The 17,774-nt window shown below is 36.9% G+C and overlaps 1 protein-coding gene across 2 annotated transcripts in view; it reads right to left on the minus strand.

Moving 5' to 3' along the window:
- Positions 1 to 17,774, minus strand: part of GLRA3 (glycine receptor alpha 3) — a 195,041-nt gene that overhangs the window by 32,803 nt on the left and 144,464 nt on the right. For both annotated transcript variants that reach the window (XM_025873986.2, XM_025873985.2), the window contains exons 6-7: positions 14,305 to 14,442; positions 6,489 to 6,703 (exon numbers count right to left, since the gene is read on the minus strand). In XM_025873986.2, the coding sequence (XP_025729771.1) occupies positions 6,489 to 6,703; positions 14,305 to 14,442 (353 nt within the window). The remainder of the gene's footprint in view (positions 1 to 6,488; positions 6,704 to 14,304; positions 14,443 to 17,774) is intronic.

Genomic DNA, 17,774 nt, shown 5'->3' on the forward strand with positions numbered 1-17,774 from the left:
AAAATGGAATGAATAAATGATTCTTTCATTTTCTATACTTTTTTCTTTTTCTCTCTGTTTCCTAAGTGAATATAATATGAAACCAAATTATTAGTATATTCAATACATTTTTAAAAAATTAAATATATCGCTCATATCAAATATGGTATTATAAGTGAAATATGATTATGAAAATTCTGTCACATTCAGAAAGTAAAAATGAACATACTTGCACCGTATTTGTACTGAATGTAACTGAAGTAACTTTAGTTAACTGTATTTTGAATAAATATTAGAATGCTGCATTTAAATGGCGAGGACCAAAACATTACTGACAGTAATAGTTCTTGCTATAGTAATATGATTACTAGGCAGCCCCCTCCCCTCATTTATATTACTTGTTTGTTTGTTTTTTGAGGATGAGAACTAATTAGAGAAGAACACAATAGTCAGTATAGATCTTTCAGTTTTCTTCACATTCCTGTCTTTTCAATGTAATCTCACATATAGATCTTTGTGTGCCCACACAACCATGGTATCCAAATAAAAATATATTCGTTCAATTGATATTTTCTAACATTTGCAATCACTTCTATAATTGATGTCTTTAGGAAGAGTAAAAACTTAATAAAAAAACTATCTTTGTTATGTCCTCTAAAACCAATGTTTTCATTATACTGTAAGGTAGACACATACAACATTTAATTTTTTTTCATTAATCGGGCGATTTTCAGGGGGAAGAGTATGGTTCTACACAAGAGTAACTCAATTGAGGTTTTACCTTCTCTTAGAAAGATACGAAAAAAATGACAGACATTTTTGCTGAAGTTTGGACTAAGTACTAAGTAAATATTTAAAAGTTCTTATCTTTAAATATCTGCATGGTATTTACTCATGTACTGATTTAGTTACATGAGGAGAGAAATATGTAAAAGATCTTTTGTTCTCTCAAAAATCTACTCGATGGGTTTCCCAGACAAACTGAACGGGGGAAAAAAGTTAAAAGAAATTATTAAAGATAAACAGCTTTTCATGCAGAATTTGAGATATTCATAGGCTACAGGCTTCTGAGCTTCTGTGAAATATTTAATTGATTATCCACATTTGAAATTTCAAGTGTTTCTTATTTTCTAACATTTAGCAGCTCTGCTCCAAATGAGATGGCCATAGTGGTGGGGGCAGAGTAGCAGACATTCACATAGGACTTTCCAGGAATCCCTCCATCTTTCCTCTCTCCATTCCTTCTTCTTCTCTTGTTTTCTTGAGTTTTTACTAATATGACAAAGTCTGGTCTAGGAACAGAGACAGGAAGTTTTAACAAATCATTGTCCCTGAGGTAGATAAGATTATTTGTTGATGGTCCTTTGTTTCTCCTTTCCACCCCAAAGCTACCCTGTAAGTGGAGTACACTCCCCCCACCCCCTTGGCTTTTGGTTTGGCTGTAAGACTTGGGAAGACTTAGAAAATAACCAAAGTGACTGTGTGCCAATTCTGAGCAAAAGCATTGCATGCGTCTGTTTGCCTTCCTATTTTCCTGCACTCCTCCATGAAAAGAGTATGCTACTGTACCTACAGTTCCACAGTGGGAGACACGGAGAACAGATGTGCTCCTACTCCACAGCCTAGATCTAAGCCCGTCCAAATCAGCCAGTCTCAGACAAACCTGGAAGAGTCAGGCAACTCACAGGTCTGTGAGCAAAAATAAATGTGGTAAACCATTGAGACTTGGGATTATTTGCTATGCAGAATAAGTGCAACCTAACTATGCTGAAACAATCCTGGGCCCCGAGACTCTATTGTGTTAAGACCTAGGGTTTGGGGGCACCTGGGTGGCTCAGTCCACTAAGCACCTGACTCTTGGTTGCAGCTCAGGTCATGATCGCAGGGTTGTAAGATTGAGACCCACATCGGGCTCCGTGCTCAGCATGGCGTCTGCTTGTCCCCCTGCCTCTGCTCCCCTTCCCACCCCACCCCCGGCCCCCAGCTCAGGTGCACACCTGCTCTTTCTCTCAAATCAATCAGTCAATCAGTCAATCAACCAATCAATCTTAACAACAACAAGAAAAAGAGCTAGGGTTTGGAGACCTTGGAATCTAGAGATTCTCTGGCCCCTGCCAAGCTTGTGTCTGGGTGTGTGGGGGGGGTGTGCACACACATATGTCTGTGTAATATATTATGTTCTAAGATCTCTGGTATGACAATAGATCTGAAACTCATTTTTAAAAGACTAAACTAGTGTGCACATGGTGATATTTGTGTACTTCAGCAGATGATATGAAACAAAAAAACATGTAAAAAGCTGGACCTTAAAAAACAAAAAGCTGCACCTTAGCTGATCCCTGTGAAAGAGAACGAACAGAGTAGGTCTCCAATAAGAAATAACTGCTCTTTGGGAAAGGAAAGGTAAAGTATATATCATAATGCTGCATAACTGAGATCTTCCCAGAGTTCCTTAGTGTGGAGCCTTGCTAGAACCCATAGCTTTCAAATTAAAATTACATTTTATTCCTTCTACTGATTTTCAGTATTCTGACCCATTTCTATACTTAATAAAAAATATAATTCTCTCAATGTCAAGATTTTTAACTAGGTATTAGTATAAATCAAATGTATAGTCAAAAATTATTAAATGACTATTATTATCCTCTCTTTCACCCCTGATTAAACCTAAGTCTCCCAGGGAGGATTGCTTTTCCATATCTAAAAAAAATAAAAATAAAAATCACAGAATGTTGAGATCTCAAGAGTTTAGAGTAAAGGTTTAAAGTGAATGGGTCTTGCCTTTAATTCAACTGTCTAACCTATTCTGTGGGGGGGGGGGTGGTGTGGGAGATGGCTGTGGGAAAAGGAAGGAGAGAGAAGACTTTGAATATTCAGGTCCATTTCCAACTGGAGGAGGAGGGCCAACCACAGATAACATCTTCTTTTCCCTTCTTTCTCGGCTTTCTTTCGTTCTCAGAAAAATCATCTCTGTTCTGCTTCCTTATCCATCTATAGTTTTATCCCTGAAATCTGAGGCCTGAGTGTCCCCTGTCAGAACTTTGGAAGTTTTGACTTTTTTTTTTTAGGATTTTATTTATTTATTTGACAGAGAGACAGAGAGAGCACAAGTAGGCAGAGCGGCAGACAGAGGGAGAGGGAGAAGCAGGCTCTCGCTGGCAGGGAGCCCGATGCGGGGTTCGATCCCAGGACCCTGGGCTCATAACCTAAGCCGAAGGCAGCCACTTAAGCGACTGAGCCACCCAGGCGCCCCAGGTTCTGACTTTTTGACAATCCCATGTGGCTGTCTTATAAACATCTCAAAGTTAACATGTTCAACCATAGGTTAGTTACCTCCCCCAATCTTCCTCATTAGTTAACTATTACCACTACTTGCCCGGTTACCTGAATGCTGCCATCGACTCCTGCTTTTCTCTTACTCCTCAAGGTCCAGTTCATGAGCAAATCCTGTCTTTTTCACTTCCAAATGCATTTTCTTTAAAACACCCACCTCTTTCTAAATCCATCTCCTACTCTCCACCTTTACTGCTACGAATCTAGCCAGACCATCATCTGCTCTAGACTACAATAGTTTGCTTGGCAGTTTCTATGCTTCCACATCCCCCACGCCCACCTTCTATCTGATCTTCAAATAAAAGTCAGAATGATTACTCTTCTCATTAAAATCCTTCCAAAATCCACTCAAAATAAACCTGATCTTTATCAAGGTTTATAAAAACCCTCCACTGACATGGCTCCATGATCATCACCATTTTTTCTCACTCATTCTTCTCCAAGCACAGTGTTAGGGGGTGTCTCTAACATTATACAACTTAGAAAAATTGCTGGCAATAGAATGTCTTGTCACCCCCTTCTGGTCACCTAATGCAGGCACCACAGAAACACCAAATAGCTCCATATTCCAAGAAATGAATCAAGGAATCTTCTTGCTTTGGGCCATTACCTGCTTGATTTATTATGACACTGTAGAGGACAATGCAACAAGAAATATCAGAGAGGAATCCGAGCTCTGTAGTTCTCAAGGTGCTGGCTAAGCACCTTTGAGATTGTCTACCTTGAGTCTTACTTGACTGATTTCCAAACCCCTTTGTATCCTGCAGGAGATGTATTGGCACACAGCCTAGACAAAATACTAAGCAATTATATTAAATTAATGCTTTATTGTTTCTTCCTTCTCTGTCTGATAATCCTCTATTGGTTTCCTGAATTTAATTTTGTTTTCCTACTTCTTAGATTTTGTCAGTAAGAGAATGGTGGATATTTCAGTGGCAAGACTTTTAGGCATCCAAGGGTTCCTTTGTGAGGTTGAGAATATATCAGGTCTTAAGGTGTGTGATTTAGCCATCTGTTCCCAAAGGCAAGTGTGGGTCCTCGCCTCTTGCCTTTCTAGCCCCCCCAAATCACAGAATCAGAATTGCATTTTTCAAGAGATTTTCTACCTTTTGGAATTATCCTTTCCAATAAATTAATTCTTGTTGTTTATCCTGGGTCTTCAGTGTCCACCTTCCCGAATTCTAACGTAGGTAGCTGAACATGCTCAACCTCCCATTCCCTAACTAACACAAAACCTGACTCGGATGATTAAGCATCTGCCTCTGGCTCAGGTCGTGATCTCCAGGTCCTGGGATCGAGTCCCACATTGGTCTCCCAGCTCAGTGCGGAGTTTACTTCTCCCTCTCTCTCTGCCTCTCCCCCTGCTTATGATGTCTCTGTCTCTGTCTCTCTCTCTTTCTCTCTCTCTCAAATGAATAAATAAAAAATCTTTAAAAAAAACCTAAAATGATATTGTCACTCTCTCTTAAGATACTATTTTGTTAATCAGTTATTTTTGTGGGTCGGAAATAAATCTCTTATCACATTTCCAGAGGTCATTGTCTCTACGATCTGAGAGATGTAGAGGTTTTGTGTGCATTTATGTATATAATTGAGCTCATGGTTGAAAATTTATTCCTTCCCTGAGATCACAGTGAAATTAAAGATTTTTAAAAAATTTTTCCTATGTCTTAAGAAAATGATTTTCTTTCCTTTAAAAAACAAAAACCAAAAACAAAAACAAAAACTTGTGTCTTCATCTTGTTTTTTTTTTTTCTTTAATTTGTTGCTTTCTTTATTTCTGCTTCCTCCACTTTGACCTCCATGCTCTCCCAATTCTGCCTTAATGTTTGTATTCAAATGTCTTTATACTGTGTCTCATAGGAGCTGTAGCTTTCCGAAATGGAGCATTTTGTTCTCTTCTTTTGTTGACAACTTACAGAAGAATGAACTTTCATTTCTGTTTAGCATTTGAGGAAAATCAATGAGTAAACTGGCAATTTCCTTTACAAATTGACTATGGGACTTCAACTATTACTGAGAGTCCTTGAGACATTTATACATATATAAATAGGCATTGAGACTTATTAGTTTAATCTTATAAGCAGATCTGTAATTTTCACTTGAACAATATTTTATAAAACACTAGTTGATATGGATCATTTTGAAAATTCAATTAAGTATTAATAAAAGTAGACCTTATTTTGTAAGACAGCCATTAAATTTTATCTAGGCAGTGTGAGCATCGTTAAAGATCAAGTCTTCCTATTTGAAGTAACTTTTTTAGGGATAAAATGTCCTGCCATCAACTTTTATTTATTTAGGTATTTTAATCTAATAAATTGGATCATACAATGCAATTCATGGTAAGAGTTAGGGAAGCCATGATAATAGACTTATAATTTGCTTGGCATTACAGGTAGATAGCATCAAATGCACAAGAAAAGTTAATATAATTTTACTATATCTACATCATTGTAATGAAAGTAGTAGTGAAGTTTGTTGGAAGCTAGACAGGATTACTTAATTTGGATAGTAGAAATTTTTTTTAGAAGTCATTTAGGAGAGGAAAATAATTTTCTATTGCTATTTGCTAAATGGATTAAAAGAGTTTCCTATGTTTTATTTCAGCATATGTTGTAAAAAGAAATATCGGGGCTTTTTACAAACCTCATAGGAGAATAGTTTATTTTAATTCTGGCAGATCCGCATGGACTAAAATCATGATATTAGATAACTTTTCCTTTTTATTGACCTATGGCAACTTAAAAGCCAAAAGGGGGAAGAAAAACAAACACAAAAATAATAAGTGCTATATACAGTACTATGGACACCCTCATACAATACTTGTGGGAGTGTAACTGCTGTAAATTTTTCTGGAGGGATATTTGGCAGTACATATCAATACATGCAGCCATCAGTGTAGTGACTCCAGTTCTAAGAATTGATACTAAGGAAAAAATGAAAAATATATGTAAAGCTATACACACACACATATATATTCATGAATATAAATAACATTCATCATATAAATGTTCGTGATTGTGTTAGTCCTAATAGTAACTATATTACTATAGTGCATCCATACAATATGACAAAAGTTGATAATTACATATATGTGAATTTTCTCTGTAAAAATATTATATATCTATAAATATTTTTGCAAATATATGTGCATGTCCCTTTAGTGCACTTACCTTTGGTAAGGAAGCTCGTGATCCTGAGCTCTGTGTGGTCATAGTCAGGACAGTAGTTATTCCCAAGGCTACCCTTGCTGGTGCAGCATCCATATTGATCCAGAATGAAACCCAGGATAGAATAACGATCAGGAGACTGGGAATGTACATCTGGATCAGGTAGTATCCCATTTGTCGTTCAAGATGGAATCGCACTTCTATACACGTAAATTTTCCTAATTGGTTGTAAAATAAATGCAGCAATTGGTAAAAATAGGTCTTTGTGATGACATCAATTGTCACATTTCCCCCCCCATATTTTGTTCTAAAATTTTCCATTACAATGTAAAGGGATCCTAAATCACATATACAAAATGGTTTCTGAAAAATATTTTTCCTATTTTTCTGCTGGCATCTGGAAGCAACACGAGAGTACGCTTTCCAGGAAATAGTATGTCATCTTATTACTTCACATTTGGGGACGCCTGGGTGGCTCAGTCGGTTAAGGCTCTGCCTTCAGCTCAGGTCATGAACCCAGGGTCCTGGGACCGAGCCCCGCATTGGGCTCCCTGCTCGGCGGGGAGTCTGCTTTTCCCTCTCCCACTCCCCCTGCTTGTGTTCCCTCTCTCTCTTTCTCTTTCTGACAAATAAATTAATTAAAACAAAAATTTATTACTTCACATTTGGTTAGCATTTCATACTTTGAAAGTACTCAAAGATATATCATTTCACTTGATTCCAGCAACTGTTTCTGAGACAGACAGGAGAAATGCCTATCTACTATATAAAGACCTTCCTTACTCATTGATTCTGTCCGGTACTTTTTAGCACTTACTGAGAGCCTGGTGTTATTTGTTTCAGAGGCCTTTACATTTGCTTTAAAGTAAGTGCTAAAGGATAAATTCAGCTGAAGATGAGTAATTCCTTAAACGTAATTTATGTAAGTTAATTTATGCATTAATAATTTGGAAACTATTAATGCAGAAAAGAGCAAAATATGTTATTCTCTATCAATAAATTTGAACATAATTTAAAAACGCACTTACTAATAAAAAACCTGAGATATATGTGTTCTATATATTCATGCCCTGTGTCTCTATTATGGTAAGTAATTAATAGAGGAATAAATTATGTCTTAATTAACCATTTTGTTGATATCTCTGCTTATCCTCTGGTTATACTCCCTACTACCATGACCATGGTATTTCTCCTTAAAATAATTGTTTATCTGAACAACCAAAATCTTGGTTTTATTCTCTCCTTATTCTAACTATGTTAGGAAAAATAAGGTCAGTGAATTAACATGCTGATCTTTTTTTTTAGGTGACATTCTCTGATCCAATTGTGAAAGAGAATCAAAGAGCACATCCAGGAAACTTGCTACTGTATTTTTAGATAGGTTTCAGTGCAAAACTTCCAGACTTGTGGCTTGAGCCACCTGCTCCTGTGATTCATGGGCACAGTCACTGGATAAAGGGATGGATGAGATTCCAGGGTTTAAAATTCCTAACAAAGTTTCAGAAACTCTGGGGAAGTTGGATTCTACTCTTCAGTGTTTAGGGATCAGAAACATACGTGCAAGCTATCTATGATCCTTTTATCAATTTATCAACTACATACAGAATGCCTAAAAATTCTTAAAATATATGAATATACTTTAGATTTTTAAGATTCTATTAAAATACAAAATTTTTTAAATAATGAAATGAAATAGGGCAAGAATAACTGAACTATTTTCATGATATCACTGTTAAATTACCCAAGTAATCTCAGGCACCTGTGTTGGGGTTAATATAGAGCATGAAATCATTCCTAATACCTGGCTTGCTAAAAGGTAACACGGAGGCCACTGAGGGCAAGGGAAGGTTTCGGAGAAGGGCGTAGGCCTTTGGAATGCCGAGGCCTGCGTGACCACTTTGCCATAGGAATGTAGTGGGGAGTGGCTTTTCCTGAAGCTTTCTTAGACCAAACAGCCGCCCTGTGATCTAAGAGATGTATGCATTGTCCCTTAGGCTATGTTTAGCAGAACTTGTTGAACACGCAGATTAGCATATCGTATCTTTCCCATCAACAGATCTTCCTAGTTCCAGTAAGACCCCTTGTCACACTTCACATGCTTGAGAAACGGTGATAAAGATTTATGATTATCCTGAAGGACCAATAAAAGTGGGAGCAAAGAAGAGCAAAGGGTCTTTGTCTCTGAACGTTGACCCCCCCTTGCCTTCTCCTCTCTTTCACAGAAAAGTCTGGAGTAATCTTTCATCCATCGGTCCAGGGATTGCTGGCTATTCCCAGCACACCTGGGTGGCACAGTCGGTTGAGCATCCAAGTCTTGGTTTCAGCTCAGGTCATGCCCTCAGGGTCATGATTTTAGAAGATGGATGGGATTAAGCCCCCCTCCATCAGGTTCTGCACTCAGAGTGGAGTCTGCTTAAGAGTCTCACTGCCTCTCGCTCTACCCCTACACCCCCTCCAACCTCCCCCTGTAGCTGGCTCATGGGCATGTGTGTGTGTGCTCTCTCTCATATAAATAAATACGTAAATCTTCAAAAAAATAAAAAAATAAATTATCCAAGCAATCTCATGATGAAATTAGTAATAATTACTAACCTTTTGGGCACTTTGACTACATTCTGTAAGGTTCATGCAATTCTCAAAAAAAAAAAAATTCTTCTTGTGCCTTATAAAGAGTGTTTTCATAACTATCACTGGGAGGAAAAATAATGATATATTGTATATACTATGTATATTATACATAAATATATAGCACATGTGTATGTGTGGCTCTAGAGAGAAAAATGAGCAAGTGACACAAGTTCTGACATGGTAACACAGGTACAACAAGACTGGAACTTCTTCAAGCACGTTTATATTTTAACTGTCATTTTACTTTATTTTAATTTATTTAATTATATATTTTACTCTTCAGACTTAAAGTTTATTTCTTTCAGGTGATTCACAATTTATTTTGATTTATTGATTCATATTCTAGTTACAAATTAAAAAAATCTGCATTCTAGTCTCAATTCTCCTTCAAAAAAAAAATACCAGAGACAATATAAACCATATTACAATTCACTGATAAAAGGACAAATAATCCAATATGAAAATGGGGACCAGATGACAATTTTATAGCATTTGAGCTACTTATTTTTGGTTGTCCACGATTTGCAATTAAAAGTATCCTGGCTGTGGGGCGCCTGGGTGGCTCTGTTGGTCAAGCTTCGGACTCTCGGTTTTGGCTCAGGTCATGATCTCAGGGTCATGAGATCCAGCCCCAAGTCCAGTCCCAGCTCAGCACAGAGTCTCCTTGAGATTCTCTCCCTCTCTTTCCCTGTCCCTCCCCCCCCCCCCGCTTGTGTGCTCTCTTTCTCTGTGCCTCTCCCTAAAATAAATAAATAAAACCTTTAAGAAAGAAGTATCCTGGCTCAGATGGATGATGCAAAAAAGAAAGGAGAATCAAATTATTAAAATCAGGTATGAAAGAGGGGACATTACTATTTGGAGAAATTAAAGGATAATAAAGAAGTATTATGAATAACTGTATACCAACAAGTGGAATGTCTTAGATGAAATGGACAAATATATAGAATGACACACATTACTGAAACTCATTCAAGAAGAAATAGAAAATCTGAATAGACTTATAAAAAGTAAAGAGGTTAAATTAGTAATCTTAAAACTTCGCACGAGGGAAAACTTCGCACGAGGGAAAACCTCTGTTAAACATCTAAAAAAGAATTAATAACAATCCATCTTCTAAAATCTTCCAGGAACTAGACAGCAAGGAATAATTCCTAACTCATTCAATTAGCTCAGTATTACCCTGATAGTAAAACCAGACAAAGACATCACAGGAAAAAAAGTATATAGACAATGTCTCTTGTGAATATAAACATAAAATCCCCAGAAAAATACTAGCAAACTGAATCCAGCAACATATGGAAAGAGTTATACATCATAACCAACCAGAATTTATCATGGAATGCAAGCCAGTTTGGCTTAATGTAATACAAGTCAATGTAACACACTATATAAATAGAACAAAAACAAAAATTATATGATCATCTCAATAGAAGTAAAACTGTCAAAAATCCAATAGTCTTTCATAACAAACACACTCAACAAACTAGAAACAGAAGATAATTTCCTCAACTTGATAAAGGGCATTTATGAAGAACTTATAGCTGATACCATACTTAATGGTGAAAAGCTGAATGCTCTCTTACTAAATTCTGGAACAAGGCAAGAATGTTTTCTCTTGCCACATCCATTAAACATTGTACTGAGAGGTTCCAGCCAGCATAATTAGGGCAACAATTAAGGAAAAGGTATTTAGATTGAGAAGGAAGTAGCCAAACTATCTCTATAAGGAGAAGATATTACCTTGCATAAAGAAAATCCTAGAGAATTCACTAAAAATCTAGTTGAACTGCTGGGTTCAGCAAAGTTATAGGATACACTATCGGTATACAAAAATCAACCGTGTTTCTATACACTAGCAATAATCAAAATAATTGAGCAAACAATTCCATTTATGATAGAACCAAATAAAATAAAATCCTTATAAATAAATTTAACAAAAGAAGTGTAAGGCTTCTACACAAAAAAATACAAAACACAGCTGAACAAAATTAAAAAATTGGAACAAAATGGAAAATCATTCTGTAGTCATTAATTAGAAGACTAAATATGGCTAGATCAGAATACTTCCCATGTTGCTCTACAAATTCATTGCAATCTCTATCAAAATTTCAACTGGCTTTCATGCAGAAATGTACAAGCTAATCCTAAAATTATTATGGAAATTCAGGAGACCTAGAATAACCAATATAGCCTTCAGGGTAAAATGAACAAATTTGGTGGACTCACATTTCCCCATTTCAAGACTTGCTATAAATAACAACAAAATAGGATAATGTCGTAAAGTATAGATATGCAGATCAGTGGAATGGAATTGGAAGTCCAGAAATAATGATTTATGGTCAGCTGATTTTCAACAAAGAACTAAGGCTATTCTATAAGGAAATAATGGTCTCCTCAATTGATGGTACAGGGCAAACTTGGTATTCACATGCAAAAGAATGAACTTCTACCCTATCTCATACTATTGAAAATGGATCATAGACCTACATTTAAATGCTAAACTAAAAATTCTTAGAAGGCATAGGAGTACATCTCTATGACCTTAGGTTAGGCAACAATTTTTTTAAATATGATACCAAAATCACAAGTAACAAAAGAAAAAAAAAGTGATCAGTTGGGCTTACTCAAAATTAAAAGTTTTTGTGCTTCAATTAACATCATTAAGAAAGTGAAAAGACAACATACCAACTGCGGAAAAGCATATGTAAATCAACAATAAGAGAAATAACTGACTTAGAAAATGGGCAAGGGAATCGAATAAACATCTTTTTCCAAAGAAGATAGGCAGGGGCGCCTGGGTAGCTCAGGCGTTAATCGGCTGCCTTCAGCTCAGGTCATGATCCCAGGGTCGTGGGATCGAGTCCTGCATCGGGCTCCCCGCTCCGCGGGAAGCCTGCTTCTCCCTCTCCCACTCCCCCTGCTTGTGTTCCCTCTCTCGCTGTCTCTCTCTCTCTCTGTCGAATAAATAAATAAAATCTTTAAAAACAATAACAACAACAAAGAAGATAGGCAAATATCAATAAGCACATGAAAAGATGCTCATCTTTACGCATTAGGGAAATGCAAATCAAAACCACAATGAGATAGTACTTCACTCCCTAAAATGGCCATATTAAAGAAGACGGACAAAGACAAGGGTTGGTTAGGATGTGGAGAAGCTGGAATCCTCATTCACTGCTGGAAGGACTGTAAGAAGGTGTGGTTACTTTGAAAAATAGTTTGGTGGCATAGATACACCATATGATCCAGCTTTCCACTCCTAATTCTATACCCAAGAGATATGACATATATCCACCCCAAAACTTGCACGTGAGCGTTCATAAGTGGTCCAAAGTTGGAAATACCCCAAATGTCTAGCAACTGACGAATGAATAAACAAAATGAGGTATATCCATACAATAGAGTACTATTTGGCAATAAAAGGAACGAAGTATCGAAATATGCTACCAGAGGGAGGAATCTCAAAAACATTCTTCTCGTTGAAAGAAGACTATCACAAAGACCACATGTGATTCCATTTATATAAAGCATCCCAAAAATATAAAGCTATAGAGACAGAAAGTTGATTAGTGATTGTCTGGAGTTGCTGGATGGGGAGACTGCTAATGGATATAAAGCTATTTTTTTTTTTTTATTCAGGAGATAAAATATGGTGGTGGTTTTTGCACACCTCTGTAAATATACTAAAAATCATTGAGCTGTATTCCTTAAACAAGTGAATTTTATAGTACCTAAATTAAATCTCAATAGAGTTGTTTTAAAAAATTCTTTAGGGTGGCTGGGTGGCTCAGTTGTTAAGCATCTGCCTTCAGCTCAGGTCATGATCCCAGGGTCCTGGGATCGAGCCCCGCATCGGGCTCCCTGCTCCGTGGGAAGCCTGCTTCTCCCTCTCCCACTCCCCCTGCTTGTGTTCCCTCTCTCACTGTGTCTCTCTCTCTGTCAAATAAATAAAATCTTAAAAAAAAAAATCTTTAGTTACAAGATGAACAAGTACAAAGGCCCTGAAGCAGGAATCAGTGTGGCATATGTAAGAAAACCAACCACTGCGGCCAAATTACAGGGTAAGGGGACGAGGGAGAAGAGTGTCTCGGGGAGATGGGCAAGGGATACCACCAAGTCTGTGGTACTTTGCTGCAGCAGCCCTAGGAAGCCAGTCCACCAACTTAAACCACTTCTAGAGGCCTCTTAGCATCTCTCTAAAATTTCTTGTCATTGTAACTGCCTCTAGAGAGTGGAGCAAGGACATTGGTATTGACCTGCTTGCCCTTTATCTTTGTGTTGAGATGTTAACCTTGAACTACCCATCAAATTAAATATCAACCTCACCTCTGGGTTAAGAAAATGGCAGTGACTTTTTCACCAGATAGTGTGAAATGATTAAAGAGGTAAAAGAGATTAAAGACTTGGCATAGTGAAAGGTCAGGTCACAGTCCTGGAAAATGATGAGCCAAAGAGGAATCATAGTTACTGTAAGGAAATAATACGAGCAGCAGTTGATGCTAGTGGGAGGCTGTGGACTAACCACATTGAAGTGATGACTCATTTGTGGGTGGTTTAACAGAATTTGTAGGAACAGTTTAGTCAGTCAGAATAGATATTATGAGAATAGCCTGTGCTGGTTGAGAGAAGTGAACAGATCCCATGAATGTGCAAATATCACGTTAAGTCTATCAGTCCTTGACAACAATATCTTATATCTAGTCTCAAAGGCAAAAGCTACCGTGTCGGTGTGAGTAGTAGGTACTTAAATAACAATAACTTGAAATGCATGAAATTGTAGCCAAAGAGAGGTTTAGGCAAATGAAGCCTTAAAAAAAAGCAATTTCTTTGATTTTGTTATCAAGCACAATGTATATTGCCCAAGAAGAGCTAAAAAGTACATTTTATTGCTCACATAGAAATTAAAGGAACTTTTTTGGAAGCATCATTAGTATGTAACTATGGGCTTTTGGCAAAAAAAAATGTAATTGAATACCAAGCATTTCTTTGATCCTATACAAATCAATTATATCACAATATGCATTGAGTCCAGGTATTCATAAATTTCATATGCATTCATTTTCTGCTCTATGACTATAAAAAACACTAAGCTATAAATAGTTAAAATAATTAACCTACCACTATAATTAAGAAACACTGAATATTATAAAAACAGAAGTCATAAGTGTAATAAAGAATGCTTGACCCCCACCTGTGTTGTAATGTTTAGTGCAGTACCGTAAATCTTTCTCTTCTTTCAGCAGAAACTGGGGCAAAGTGAGTCCTTCGGCCACTTGTACAGGTGCCTCATCTTGCCATTCAAAAATGAGATCATTCATTGTGTACCCAACTAGGTAAAACATAATAAAAATATTTATAGCATAAAAGGGCATTCAAAGAAATCAAATTTTTTTAAAAAGCTTGTACATTTCACATAGGGTGGGATGAAGAGGGTCATCTTAACTCAATAGTTTGAGTTATGCATTGCACGATTCCACCTCATCAAAGTCTACTGAAGTTTATTCACATGGAATACTCATCAAATAATGTAAGAAAATGTAATAGGTTAATAAAAAGCATGACATGGCATATAGAAACTTCAAAGGACATGCATATACATTCTTTCCTTGGAATGGGCAGCTCCTGGATTAGTTCAACAATTCATTTTGGTTCCACTCCATTAGATAGCCCCTCACCTTCTCTCAAATTATTCAGGGCTCTTTCAACAAAAACTGAAATTGTTACTGGTTAGGAAAAGACCTGAACTACAATATCTGTGAGGGAAAGTACCAAGGCTGTTATCTGTCTTGATTTCATCATTAACTATTTTAGTTAACAGCATCTGCCTCTATGTTCCAAATCCCAAAATGAACAAACCGATATTTTAAATAGAAATGTCAGCTATTCAGAGAAAATCAGAGTACAAAGAAAAATCCATGTGGAACAGTTTGTGGAGGAGGAAACTCTTGCACATACTATCAGTGAATTCAGGATAGAATTAGCTAACATATTTTGTGATAAGAAGTCAACATCTAAGGGCGCCTGGGTGGCTCAGTCATTAGGTGTCTGCCTTCGGCTGAGGTCATGCTCTCAGGGTCCTGGGATCGAGGCCCGCACGCGTCGGGTTCCCTGTTCAGCAGGAAGCCTGCTTCTCCCTCTCCCACTCCCCCTGCTTGTGTTCCCTCTCTCGCTGTGTCTCTCTCTGTCAAATAAATAAAATCTTAAAAAAAAGAGAAGTCAGCATCTTTTAGTAAATGGAAAATTAATATTTATACAGGAGAGGTATCTAAGAAAAGCAGGATTTCACCTTTTCTTTTCTTCCTCTGAATGAGAAGTTATTGAAATATACACTTAAAGTCTGCGGCCTGAATGGGAGTCAAAAGTGAATGGAACTTGAGGGGCAAGACTATTGTTACAATGTACAACTACCATGGAGGTAGAGAGAGAGAGAAAACACTTGATCTGGCTTTTCGACTAAGTCAAGTGGGCAGATAAAGGAAGCTGAAGCTCTAGATTCATAAGCAGCAAGCAAGGGAAATTGTCCCAAACAAGTTATCCTGGAGGCAAGCTGGTATAGTAGGAAAGAGGCTGTTTAGTGTCTAGAAAGAGCTGGTGTGGAGCAGATTTGGCTGGACAGAGCAATGTGTAAGGAAGACAAGATATGTGAAATTGCATCCCAATTTAGACAGACCAATAGAGAAACTTCATTTTGTTTTTATATTCTAAAGGGTTTTGTTTTGTTTTGTTTTGCTTTTTTGGGGGGGTCTTCTGTAAAAAGAAATGAGCTCCCTGAGACTCCCTCAAAGACAAGCTTTAGTCTCTAATGCCATTATAGGCAGTATATTTAGCTTCCTCGTGCTAAATAATCATCCACAGAAAGTAATTTAGGCATGGGAAACTCCTAATCAAACTATGCTACTTCCTTATGGTCCCTAAAATAGTTGTTTGAAACCAGAAAGAAAATGAGTTGGCATATATAGGGGGTCATTCTTTTGTTCTGAGTAATTTACTTGGATGGTCAACAAAAACAACTAAATGTTAATTTTGTCTCAGTAAACTTTCAAACGTAACTTAAAAAAATCAATACTGTTTTACACAATTCAAAGTGTTTTAGCAGTGCTTTCAGTTGGCAGATCTTTATACAAGTCTGAGGATGTGAAGGAGAACAGATTGGCTAATGAGATCAAGGTGGTGAGTTGAACTGCCTTGTACAGTAATCACTTTCACAACAAGAAATAGTTTATTCAGGAAACAAAGATATTAACCCTAATTTCAACCAACAATCTCATGTGGTAACTGCAGGGAAACATGTAAACAAATGACTCAATGCAACCAAACATTTGTTTCTTAAGGATTTATTTGGTACCAACTGTATGTAAATCATCCTGCTAGGCGCAGGGCCCAAGAACTGTTATTACAGGGTAGAAAATTAGTAGCATAGGAGGGGTCCAAAGTGCTATGTGCATTCCGAAGAAGGATGTATGATATCCAGCTAGACCTCATTTGAACTGGACCTTGAAGCAAGACAGTGGCTTCATATAAAGAGTGTGAGAAAAGATAAGGTACTCAGGCAAAGAGAACAGTGTAAGTAGTTGAAAGAAACTGCAAACTCCCCGGGTTTATAATAGGAATAGAAATAGCTTCATTTGTCTAGAGCCAGAGTGCATGAAGGAACATGAGGAATGAAAAGATACATTAAGGTAAGATTGTGTGAATTTTAAATTCCAGGTTGAAAACTTTGATTTTGCAAAATTCCCTGTGGGCAATGATGAACGATTGGAATCTTCTGAGCAGGGGAGTGACATGACAAAGATTCGGTTTCAGAGACAGTAGCAAGATCCACTCATGAGATTCGCAAGGTGCAAACTACTTTCATAATCATAATAAGACATTTGCCTTTTTCATCGTGTTGACGTTAGCCCAGATGGTGAAAAAACAATAGGAGTGTAAAACTTCAAGTGCTTTAGCATAATTACAGACAGTGGCCACAAACTGTGTGGGTGGTTATTGTATTCTTTACTGACATATCCTGTCAGTAAAGTGCAGGAATAACAATGCCAATTTTAAAGAATATCCACGATCCTGGATGAGGCAGTAACGATTATAATTTTATTAAATTTTAACCCTTATATAAATGTCCTTTTAATATTCTCTGTGTTAAAAGGCACATATAAAGTGCCTCTACTGCATACTGTATTATGCTGATTCTTTTAAGGAAGAGAACTGGGGTGATTGACTTGCAAGTTAAATCAAGTTTGTGGGGGTTTTTTTGTGAAACACTTTTTCTTGAAAAAAAAAGACTGGTAAACTATGGTTATTACATATGGCAGACCATTTTCTCAAAAATAAAGGAAATGAGGCTAGCATATTGAGGAAAACAACTGAGAGTATTTGTCATCAATGATAGATTTTGAACTTTTAAGTCAAAATTAGAATTTTGAGAAAAATTGTTTGCCCAATATGTAATGATTTTTTGATGAGCTTAATGGTGATATTAACAAAAGTGACCTTTCAGTATTGTACAATGACAGGTATCAGTGTTTGGAAGATCTAAATAGCTCTCTAAAGTAACATTTCCCAAATGACCGAAGCATGATGTTAAAAAATTATGCATAGGCAAAATATCCATTCAAAGTGCAAGATAGACAAATGGATTTTAATTTACAAAAGTATGAAGAATGT

The sequence above is a fragment of the Callorhinus ursinus genome, unplaced genomic scaffold (assembly GCF_003265705.2).
Source record: "Callorhinus ursinus isolate GAN/ISIS: 27379988/994484 unplaced genomic scaffold, GSC_fseal_2.0 scaffold4, whole genome shotgun sequence".
NCBI lineage: Eukaryota > Metazoa > Chordata > Mammalia > Carnivora > Otariidae > Callorhinus > Callorhinus ursinus.